Source organism: Ochotona princeps, chromosome 1 (assembly GCF_030435755.1).
Source record: "Ochotona princeps isolate mOchPri1 chromosome 1, mOchPri1.hap1, whole genome shotgun sequence".
Classification (NCBI taxonomy): Eukaryota; Metazoa; Chordata; class Mammalia; order Lagomorpha; family Ochotonidae; genus Ochotona; species Ochotona princeps.
The window spans coordinates 74,528,387-74,540,691 of NC_080832.1; the positions used below are offsets into that span (position 1 = coordinate 74,528,387).

The window sequence follows — 12,305 nt, forward strand, 5'->3', positions numbered from 1 at the left end:
CATTGCACAGATTCCTTCATGAAATTAACTCACCTGTTTACATGACCCAGCCCACTCTCTAGAGCTGTCAATGGAGTACTGACAGCTCATCAGTCCAAAGTCAGACAACCACACTGCCAAGCCAACAGCACGTCCAGGAGTGCTTTTCCCAGCCAATATTGTAATAATGTTCTACAGCCAGTGTCATAACAGAGTGACTACAGATATACCAGCAGATATACACAGAAGGCCCCTGCTCTTACTCAGCTGTAAGTCTTCCCTACATCTCTTGGGGATGGGAATGCCATGCAATGCAATGTTCCATGGATTGGTAGGAAATCTAAGTCCGGGCTGTGCCCAGGTTGGAGCAGGAACAGCTGGAGGTCCTCTAAAAGAGCCATTTTTCTGAGAACCTAGGAATAGAGATAGGGTCATTCAGGAATGCTGGGACAAACACCGGCTGCCATAACTGTGTGGGTCCAGTGTCCTGACATTGTGGCACCCTTGGCTCAGTTGAGACCTGAGTGAAAGCTGCAGACTGAGGAATCCTACAACAATTATGAGGTGGTGCCCTACTTGACATTGCTTTCTGTGGATCTCAGCCTCTTCTGGATACCAAGTCGTAAGTTCACAAGGGATCATTCAAACACTGCACTTCAGTTAAGCTGTGGCAGCCCAGGAGGTAAAGCAACTTGATAATACTATGGTACCACAGTGGCAGTGCTAGATTAGAACACAGAAGGGTGAAAAGAAGTATTTGGTCAATTTTTTCAACAAGGAAGATGATAGCATAAATATGTCAGTTTTTAAGATGCCAGATATGTTAGAAAGGGGAAAAAAGGCAACCAAAACTCTTAATAAGCTCTCTTCCAGGGAGGTCTTTCTCTCTCTTTCATTTGCACACACACAATTGTGCTGAACAGATATTTCTCCTGTTACATGAAGACGGAGCTCACATCTTCAGAAAGACACCTCACAAAGCCTGTTTCTCAATCTAGACCTTTGTGTGAGGTCTGGGAAACTGGCTTATTTTCTAGAACAATAGGTGGTTCAGAAATCAGGAGGTCATCCTCCCCAAAGGATGAGTTCTGATCCGTGTTCACAAAGTTGGGGATGTCAAACTTCATGAGCCTGTTTAGCTCTTCTTCTGGGCACCCACTGCTCCTGATGGCTTCCTGGAGCTGGACATCACTGTCCAGGGCTGTGGTCTGGTGACAAATTTTGGCCCTGTCCAAATGCTCTATTTCATTGATGTAGCAGTGAAAGAGAGACCTGGATTCCTCATTGCATTGGCGAGAAAACACTTTATCTGGCTCCAAGGGTCTTCCAAAGTCTGACACAAAGCTGTTCATTCTGAATCTCTTCTCTGAAGATTCTGCATTACTGTAAAGAAATAAAAAATACAATGTTGCTTATGCTCCAGCTCATCTACCTGCGGCATTATGATTTTCAGCTATTTCCACCAAGCCCCTAAGGAACAGACAAGGGCAGAGCAATCAACGGCGGCTAGACTTCAACTAGGGCTGCTGCTTCTGGCTCTGCACCCACTGATGCATACATATGCAAACCAAACAACTAGTAGTAGTGTCAAGGAACTCAACCCAGAAATTTTCAACTTCCTTAAGTCCAACCAGTGTATACCATGCATGTTTTCCCATCTTCTAAAGCCAATCCAAATGGTAACTAGAAGTCCAGTGTGGCAAAGAGAAAAGCAGATCTTCTTTGATTCTACTAATTGCACATCTTGTTTTGTTGAAGCAGAAAATGCTGAGAATCCCAAATTGATTGGTTGAAAAACATGTGAAGTTTGTCCAGATTATGAATGCCAGCATTAAATCTGCTAGAATTTTATATTCAAGATGAAGAGGCATCATCCAAAATTAAATGTGATTTCCTTAAATGTGATTTAAGAAATTTGTGAACACTTCAAATTCTAGCACGAAAATAGGAATAGATTTGGTCTTTTCTAGAAAAAAAGGTGGAATGCTGAATGGAGAGTCACTTTCATTAGGTTCATTAAATGTATAATGCTCAAATTAGGTAATACAAAAAGCTTCCATGATTGATTCTATTCAGATGAACAGTAGAAGGAATTCCAGATGTTGTAGGTCCTTAGGGTGTTGTTTTAGCAGCACTACTTCAACGCTTACTCTAAAGTTCCACATTGTTATCACTGCTCTCTTAACTGAACTCTTCTGAGGGTTTGTAGCTGACATTGCATTTGACTTTTAAGTAGTACTTGACTTGCACCAGGGTAATAATAGTTTGCAATCTATCCCCAAATCAAACCTTGAGTAATCTTGCTTATTCTCATAAAGTCAAATGGTAGGTAATCTCCATCATTTACACAAATATCGTGTGTGTATACATACATATATATTGCAGATTGATACTTTCACTGGTATTTAAAAGACAGAGCTATGACCACATTGCTCCAATGTCATGGACTTTCCTCTTTTTTTCACTTACATGTAGAGTGAACAAATTTCACTATACAGACGTAAGAGCATAGAAATAACCCCCCATCCCACTTTCCTTCTGTTGCCCATGTTCCACACCTACTCTCTTCCCTTCCCATCCCCCTTTTTCTCCCCTATAACTTTTACAATGGCATATTCTCATCTCACTCTGTTTTTTTTTATTCATTTCACTTTGTAATAGCAAGTTTAATACTCAATTAGGTAAAGATTTCACACACAGTAAGTAGAAAACAACAACAATGTAGCTTTCAGGAGTACAGTCAAGGGCTGTAAACAATAATCAAATCTCAAGATGTCAAGGCTGCATTGTTTGTTCTTTGTTCAGGGAAAACATCCATCATGAGCTATTGCTCAACGATTCAGAATAGAACTGCATTAACCAATTTCAAAATGCTGCTTTTTTATTTCTGCCTATGTTCAATACTTTTTGCAATTCAAAAAATGGTCTGTTTTGAACGTTAAATGAGAAATTTTGAAATTAAAAATAACAAGGCAAACACATTAAAGAGCCAAAACTATAAATCAAGTTTTTGGCAAGTGAAGAGTGAATGATACTTTGCATTAAATTCACAAAAACTTTTACATATATTTTAAAAGATTTTATTTATTTTTATTGGAAAGGCAGATATACAGAGAGGAGGAAAGATAGAGAGGAAGATCTTCCATCTGATGGTTCACTCCCCAGGCAGCCACAACGGCTGGAGCTGAGCCAATCCAAAGCCAGGAGCCAGGAGCTCTTCTGGGTCTCCCATGCGGGTGCAGGGTCCCAAGGCTTTGGGCATCCCTCGACTGCTTTCCCAGGCCACAAGCAGGGAGCTGGATGGGAAGTGGGGCTGCCGGGATTAGAACCAGCAACCATATGGGATCCTGCCACGTGCAAGGCGAGGACTTTTAATCACTGCACTATTGTGCCGGGCCCAATAATTAAGATCATTTTTAAAAAGAAATCACCTTTAGAAACCAACATGGGAACAGCCAGATTGAACAAATTTGAAGGCACTATGAGTATGAATCAGCACTCTTCTACTTCATACGGAAGCACCGCACATTTATTTGGGATTGAATATGTGTGTGTATTTGTACTTTTATTCATAGCAACTTCTCATATTACAGAATCGATTTGCACTGAACACAAAATGTAAGTAAAAATGAAATAAAACAGTAAACAAGAAAGTGAAAAAATGAGAGCCATCACTTCTAAACATGAAACCAAGGCAAAAGCCTCAGGATGAGAGATGCTGAATCACCAGGGAAACAGGTACCTGCTGCGGGTTCCCAATATGTTACCCAGACATCAATGGTTCTTGGTGAGCTCCCTGAATCTACATCAGACTTAAAGTGCTTCTTAATGCAGTCTCCCAGGTCCCAGGCCCTCACACTCTCTGAGGATAGGCTCAGTATGCAATTTGTATTTACATAGAAGCCCCAGGCGTCATTATTCAGAATGAAGTTTGGCACCTTGGGCCAATATCACACCAGCCTTAACAATACTCTACCACAAAAAGGAACATTTATCATTTGTCAAAGTGCTGTGATGTCTATTTCTCTTACTTGATTCATAAAACTGACCTATCAGGTCACTTGTAGCAAAAATTGTTATTCCAATCTTGTAAATGTATAAACTGCTATGTAAAGAACACTCAAATTCCTGTTGAGTAGCACTATCAGTCAGTGGTATGAGTGGGAGTAAAACCCAATTCCTTTTTCATGTACTAGGGCACAAATTAGCAGTACAATGACAATCAACGAGTGAATATTCCCACAGGAGCAGGAAAGAAGGAAGCCAGGTAAACAAAGAAACATGATACCCTTTCTACTTTATAAGGTCGTGACCCCTTATGACAGGAACAAGTTTTCAAATCCACAACAAAACCTGAAAAATAGCAGCCTGTAACAATCTATTCAACAAATGTATAATTTTCTCAGTGATTCTAGTTCTTAAATTTCTTTCTCTCCCTAGACTCAAGACAAAGTGCTTATGACCCAATGTTTACAGGGCAATGGAGCATGAATTCAATTTAAAGATCTGGGAAGACTAACATATATCACTAGCTTCAAATTACCAAGATTCGCCTGGATTTCAGAAGGCAATAATTCTAGAAGTTTTGCAATCCAGCTGGCCAGGGCATCTCTCCTAAAATGATAACCTGGGGATTCTGGAGCAAGGAATTCCTCTCAGAGCCTGAACTCTTTTTTACTCATAAACCCAGTCAACAAACGTCATTGCCCACTCTACTCAACAAATGCATGGCAAAGATCAAGGACTTACACCTGAGCTGCAGGGTCAATATGTCGTGCACTCACAATTCAAAAACATCCCTTTAGAGACCCTGAAGACTTGGGCTCCCAAGCACATTTAGGTGATTTTCTTGTGTCATCCTTCAGGGTTAATAGATGCTTGAGGACAAAGCGGAGAGTATCAAAAACCTTAAACCCAACCAGCTATCTCATATCACATAGGAAAGTAAAGGGGGTGGAGTCAGGTTTAGGCTGCTGAGCTCACATGAGCCCTGTAAGGAGTTATTCCAATATCCTTCCCTGGACGGTGCCATTCCTTCTTCCTCACAGCTCATGAAGTTCGCGCCGGCCTAGCTATCCACCAATCGGATGTAACCTGGCTTTCCACCTGAATCCCACCTCCCAATCTTCCAGCCCCCTCCCCAACTCCGCCCACTCGCCAATCATCCCTAGGCATTCACCTGCAGGCACCAATTGGTCTCAATCCCTCCCAATCCCCACCCCCTACACCTGGCTGGCAAAAGCCCCCCCCCCCCCCCCCCCCCCCCCCGTACAGCTCGCTCTCTCTTCTCTCTCTTGCTTTTCTTTGCTCTCCCGTCTTCCTCCGCCTCCCTTCCCCTTCCCCTCCACCCTGTTCCTGCCTCGTTGGAATAAACCTCCTAAGATACCTCATTGCGTCTGGTGTTTCAGCTCATGGTAAAGAACCAGGTTGTGGGAATTAGCTGCGCGTAATAATATCGTAATATCGTATGAACTAGAGCTCTGCAATCTTTTTTAAATAACTAACAAGCCCTAATTGCAGAGCCAAGAAGCTCTAACTGTTTTTCTGCTAAGCTGTGGTACCAGTGGACCCAGACACTCAACTGTGTGCAGCAGCAACTCCATAACACAACTTATGCTTAAGCTGTCCCTTATGGGAGAACTAAGACACAGGAAAGAAAATTTTGTCCCTACCCAGGGCACAGCGAGGGAGTGGACATTAAAGTCCATTTGTCCCCAGACCGCGGCTATAAGACTCCACAGACACACTGCTTCCACCTTACTTTCTCTGATATGTCACTGTGACAGCAATGCAATTGCTCTGGTTCTACTTCCCTTAGAACAGCAGAAAGTTTATCTTTCTACTCTCAGAATCTAATACACGACAAATGTTCACTATAGCACCGTTTTATTCCTCTTTCCTTTCTTCTGCTGATAAAATAAAGGATGTGCAATTGAAAAAACAAATCATGGATGCCACATGCTTCAATTCTGCTGCTCTTCATCTCATCGTGGGGTAGAATTTGCATTTTGTGAACTGCACAGATTTTAAGTATAAAAATCAATGAATTTTCATTGATGTACATACTTATGCATACACCACCCCAATCAAGATAAAGAACATCGATTTTCTTTGCCCCAGAACTTTCCTTCCATTCAATTTCCACTCCCTTAAGGCACCTGTGCTGTGATTTCCATTTCCATCGATCAGTTCTGTTCTTGAACTTCCAGTCAATTGCCAGCTCCAGGCAATCTCTTGATTTCTAGCACCGCAGTTTAGTTTAGCCTGATCTTGGAAACATCGAATCGCCATTCTTTTAGCCTAGATTCTTTCGTTCAGCAAATATTCATCCATGTTGTTCTATGAAACAATAGTGTATCTTTTGTCCTGTAGGGTAATTCCACTGTAAAAATATACTACAATATGTTCATTCATTCTCCAATTGAAGGGTATTTGGGCTGTTTCTAGTGCAGGGGTCTTGTGAGTAAAGCAGCTCCAACATTGTTGAAAAGCCTCTTTGTAGATATATGGTTTTCAGTACTATTGGATGAATAAGAGTAGAACTACGGGGTCGCACATTAGAGGCATGTTTAATTCTGTATTTTAAAATAACTACCAGATTTTCCAAAGTGGTTGCTTCATTTTATACTCCTGCCACAATGTGTAAGAATTACATCTGTCCCAGATGTAATTTGATGGGGTCAGTTTGTAATGTCAGCATCCAAATGAGAGTAAAATGGCATCCCACCTGAATGGCAAAACCTGTAGGTTTTTAAAAATATTTTAATATTTTAATATTTATTTTATTTATTGGAAAAGCAGATCTACAGAGAGGAGAAACAGAGAGAAAGGTCTTCGTCCACTGCTTCACTCTCCAAATGGCTGCAATAGCTGGAGCTGAGCCAATCTGAAGCCAAGAGCCAGGAGCTTCTTCCTGGGCTCCTATGTGAGTGCAGGGACCAAGGCCCTGAGTCATGCTCTATTGCTTTCCCAGGCCACAAGTAGGGAGCCGGAAGGGAAGTATAGCATCTGGGATATGATATAAGATAACAGCGGATGCAAGGTGAGGTTTTAGCTACTAGGCCATTATGCCACATCCCCCACTGTAGATTTTTTTTTGTTTTGTTTTTTGTTTTTTTATCGAGGTATCATAGGTTTATTCCAGTGGGGCAGGAACAGGGTGGAGATGGTGGAGAGGCAAGGAGGAAGGGGGTGGGAGGAGGCCAGAAGGAGAAGAGAGAGAGAAAGCCGCAACAGGGACCTTTTTGCCATTCAGGTGAGCCTGCAAGGTGTGTGTGTGGGGCGGGGGAGATTGCGAGGGATTGAGGGTAGGCCCCAGGGAACTGGTGCCTGAGACTGTCACAGGTGATTGCCTAAGAATGATTGGTGAGTGGGAGGAGTTGGGAAAAGGGCTGGGAGACTGGGTGTGGGATTCTCAGGTGAAATGCTGGGTTACATCTGAGTGGTGGACAGCCGGACTGGTGCAAATTTCACGAACTGTGACGAAGAGGAAATGGCGCTGGGTCCAGGGTGGGATATTTAAATAATTCCTTACATTCCTATAAATTAGTAGATTGCTTGCCTCTGCCTTGAAGTGTACAAAATTCTGTAAATTCTTGTTAGGATACTACAAACTGCTGGGTTATTATAAATGAAAACTAGTTTAAATCTTTTGCCATCTACAATGTGACTAGTAGGTCTTGTAACAATGTTTTCAGTGCTGCTCTAGGCTATATATCTTCCTGAAAATCTTAGGGCTGGCAACCATTGGTAAAGTATAATTGTTTCAGAAAATCTAACACTTGTTCCCTACCTAGATGCAAAACAATTGTAGCATTTTCAAATGTCAAATGCAATAATTGTTAAGATTACAACAAAGAGAAGCCTTCAAGTGCCAGACTGTACTTTGGACACCTGATGAATTTTACCTTCTACCAGAAACCTCTAGAACTCCCTACCACTGCTGTTACTCAACAACTCCCCCTTTCAGCTCAAAGCAGCTAGAGCAGTCACCATCCCTTTGTCCTTAAGAACAGTTGGTGTTCATTCCTCCATTTGGAAATGTGAGGAGTTAGATAGGATGATAAGCAGTCAGGGTCTCTGGTTCCTGGTGAAGCTACCTTGTCCATGTTGACTATTCAGGAGTAATGAAGAATCGAATGCCAAAGTACAAAAAGGCCTGGCTAAGAGAAAAAAAGAACTAAAGCCATCTTTTTGGGTTCCAGCCCTGGGGTTGGGGCAAATGCAGCTCCCTGCAGGGTGGCGGCTGTGAGGGGGTGCCCTGCCAGGCTGGATCCAAGGCTGGGGACTCAGGCCAAGCCACTGCCGAAAGGCAGTGACTGATTCATAGGCTTTCTAAAGGCCAGCACACCATGTGGTGCCAGGCTCTGCCTGCTGGCTGCCTGGCAGCGAACTCTGGGGTTTTTAGGATATGTAATTGCTCCTTAGGGACACCCATGAATAAGGCCAGTGTTAGTGAAAGTGAGAGATGAATTCTGGGTGACTCCCAGTAACGGGGTCATGGAACTTTCGGGCCAGCATGGGGACTGAGACCTGATGGTTTGGAGGGGAGTGTCCATAAGATCTATTTGGGCCAGACTGATTCACCAGCCAAATTAGGACTCCTAAGATGGGATGTTAGCATAAAGCATCACTGACTGACACACACCAGTCCACACGATAGCTATGGATGGGGGCCTGTCTGGCAGACCTAGGTACCAGCATCTGACTAAGTGGTGGAACAGTGGACGGCTCCCACTTGGCAGGGTCAAGACACTAACCAGCACATGAGAGAACCAGGTCTGGGGGTAGAATCTTTGGGGGAAGTATGGGCCAAACCCTGTGGAAATACAAGTCCCACAGGTTAGCTCGTGAGCTGGGGTGGCAATGGGCTGAGCTAGGTGTGACCAGGGAACCTGCCATCACTTACGGGTAAATGAACCGACAACAGTCTGGGCAGGTCAAGGCAGCAGCACCCCAATGTGCATCCTAAAATAAGATTTGGGGTGGGCCGAGCTGCAACTGGAAGGGGGCAGACTGGGCAGGGTCATGCAAACCTCAACTCACAAGGAAGAACAGAAATCAGGAATAGAGCACAGGTCATGCTGAGCTAGGCTATTACACCAACTGGTCTGCATGAGGCAGGGATACTACACCACAGCATCAAAGGCAAAGGCTCAGACAGGTGAAGGGCTAAGACAACTGGGTCAGAGCAACCACTGGCACACATATAACCTAGGACTGGGAACAGATTCAGTTGGGTAGCTGTGAGAGTATACCCTTGCTGGACTGGCGTTCCTATGGGAGAGTGCGGGAGCCGGAGTGGGGGCTGTGTTCTGGTCTGGTTATGGCTGCAATCTACCCTGGCACAAGTGTGGACTGGGGCTGGGCACACCGAGTTGGGCAAGACACTAGTACCATCTGGTGCTCTGGAAAACCTGGGTAGATGTAGGATGGACTAGGCTAGGCCTCTGCCCCTTCTGAGCCATATGTGAGCAGTGCCTGGGTATGGACAAGCCTTAGCTGGGCTAGAACATCCAACAGTAAGAACTGGAATAGACTGAAGGCCAGCAAGGTGGGCTGGCCTTCATGGACCCACCAGTATGTGTAAGATCTGGCATAGGGAGAGGTTCTGATGGAGGAGCTTGGGAAACTCTTCTATCGGAACACAGTCCCTACAGGTGAGCGCAAGAACCACGACAAGGAGCAACCCAGACCAGGCCAGAGAAAGATACCCACTGGCATACATTTGGCATATGTCTGGGGCAGACCAGGCTGAATCCGTTCACATAACCCGCTGGCAAATCCAAGCACCAGAATAGTGTGGTTCAGGCCAGGTTCAGTCATGACACAAACCAGTGCACATTAAGGAATGCCAAGGTGAGGTGAGCTATACCAGGTGTGGTTGCAGTGCCCAACCAGCACACATGAGAACCAGGGAGGGGAAATGTGGGTTCCCCTGCTGGACAACAACTCCCTGGAGTTGGATGAGGGCACTGGAGAGTTGGGATGGGGGCAGTGTGAGCTAGATCAGGCAAGGGCCAGGTTGGCTGACTGTTCTGACTGGTACAAGCAAAAATTAGAGTGGGTGAGGGTTGGTTGGGCTTTGTTGCAGCATCAGCTGGCAGAGGCTGGCACTGAGGGCTTAATCTGTCAAGCTAAACTGCAGAACCACCTGGAGAGTGCATAAACTGGGAGTGGAGTGGCCTAGTAGGGAATTAGTGCGCACCTCCCTCTTGGGTTATCACTCCCACTGGAGAGCATGAAAACCAGGACAGGGGCAGGGGTGGCTAGGCAGAAAGGCACCTGCCAGTATGTGTGTGGGCTGGATAGTAGGGTTGGCTTGTGGGGAGCCATGCAGTTGGGTCGGATGGCATGGGTGTGTGATGAGCACCACTCCTCGGTTAGCAAGGCTACGAGAAGTTTCTGACTGCGGGGCAAGGCCCGGTAGAATGTCTCTGGTCACCTCGTTGCTGCCTCACCCCATTGTATGGACACTCAATCACCTCTCTGATGTTTCATAGAATTCTCCTGAGAGTGTTGTTGTTGTTTTTCTGCTAATGTGAAGTGATTCCTGTAACTGGAATAACACCTCAAATTGATCAATCATGTTATAATAAAGACATCTTTAGCAACGTAAGGCTATGACACACAGCTAAAAGTATACAATAGTACAATTGAGCCCACAATGTTTCCAAACATCTGGTTATGTGCCCACTTTTGTCCTGAAGTTTGCCCTAGTATAAGTAATGTTTTCCTTAAGAAATGGCTTGATTAGCCAATATGTTAAAAATAAATGCTAGTTGGGCCCAGCAGCGTGGCCTAGCGGCTAAAGTCCTCGCCTTGAAAGCCCCGGGATCCCATATGAGCGCCGGTTCTAATCCCGGCAGCTCCACTTTCCATCCAGCTCCCTGCTTGTGGCCTGGGAAAGCAGTTGAGGAAGGTCCAGTGCATTGGGACCCTGCACCCGCGTGGGAGACCAGGAAGAGGTTCCAGGTTCCCGGCATCGGATTGGCGCACATAGGCCCGTTGAGGCTCACTTGGGGAGTGAGTCATCGGACGGAAGATCTTCCTCTCTGTCTCTCCTCCTCTCTGTATATCTGGCTGTAATAAAATGAATAAATCTTTAAAAAAAAATTAAAAAAAAAAATAAATGCTAGTTCTTAACCACCTTCTGTGACCACCTCATTGACATTTCAATTTTAGTTTAGACACAACATATTACATACATAACATGTTATACATAACATCATATCATCTTAAATTAAGGCAAACATGTGGTATTTAACCTTTTGGGATTGGCTCATTTCCCTTAGCATTATGGTTTCCAGTTTGGCCCATTTGGCCACAAAGACATATTGGCTACTCATTACTATGTCAATTAATTCCATAATGATGTAAATTTTTGCTGATGGTATGTTGGAGCTTTTAATTGATCGGGATGATACTCTGCTGGCTCTGTCTTCAAACCAGAGAGGGTATATCTAAGAAGCCATTGAACTTGACTGGACAATAAGATGATGGACTCTATGTTTAGTATATGCTTGCAATGAGGGAATCTCAACTGAACTTGAACTGTGGTTATGCAACAAGGTGGAGGAATCCACCATGGTGGGAGGGTTTGGGGAGGGGTGGGGAGAATCCCAGTACCTATGAGACTGTGACACATAATACAATGTAATTAATGAATAAAAAAATATTAAAAAAAAAATAAATGGCTTGATAGTATTATGGAACAGATGGCAATTATGGAGGTACAAAGAGTTTGTTTACCATGCGCCTTGAACTGTTACAACACATGATATGACACATTTTAGTTTCTCACCACAGAAAGCAAAAGTATATGGGGCATCTTCTAAAGGGAAACAAAAGTGAACCCCCTCAAAATGGCTTAAAATCTCTATCTTACATTGGCACTTATATTTAGGGAAAGAAAACAGTTTATAAAGATAAAAGGCAGTTTCTTCCAAAGGCCCTCTGTTTGTAGATTGGCTGAGCTGCCTTGATCCCTTTCACTGCCCTTTAGCAAAAGAACACAAAACAATTGAATCAGCACTAGGTGAAGGTGATGGTAATTAATGCATGGTTGGATTATAAGATTTAGCAAAGAATCTGTTATATGCTTTTATAAAATCCTTTCATTTATGATCTTTTAATTCTGTACTCTTAATATTTTAAGCAATATTAGTTTGTGTTTAGTAAAAATTGATTTTGAGTATAAGTAAACCACTTGTCGCTATGTAACCACGTGTACTGCCAACCGTGGAGTTCCTGGCTTCAGCCAGGTGACTGCAGGTTTCAATGAGTAATGGCTTATTGAAAATGTTTTCTTTAAGATTGTTTTTTGT

At 43.8% G+C, this 12,305-nt stretch overlaps 1 protein-coding gene across 2 annotated transcripts in view; it reads right to left on the reverse strand.

The window, feature by feature from the left end:
* Window positions 1–918: 918 nt before the first annotated feature.
* Window positions 919–12,305, reverse strand: part of MRAP2 (melanocortin 2 receptor accessory protein 2) — a 57,067-nt gene continuing 45,680 nt past the window's right edge. For both annotated transcript variants that reach the window (XM_004580422.2, XM_058661050.1), the window contains one exon: window positions 919–1,362. In XM_004580422.2, coding sequence (XP_004580479.1) covers window positions 969–1,362 — 394 coding nt within the window. In that variant the 3' untranslated portion in view covers window positions 919–968. The remainder of the gene's footprint in view (window positions 1,363–12,305) is intronic.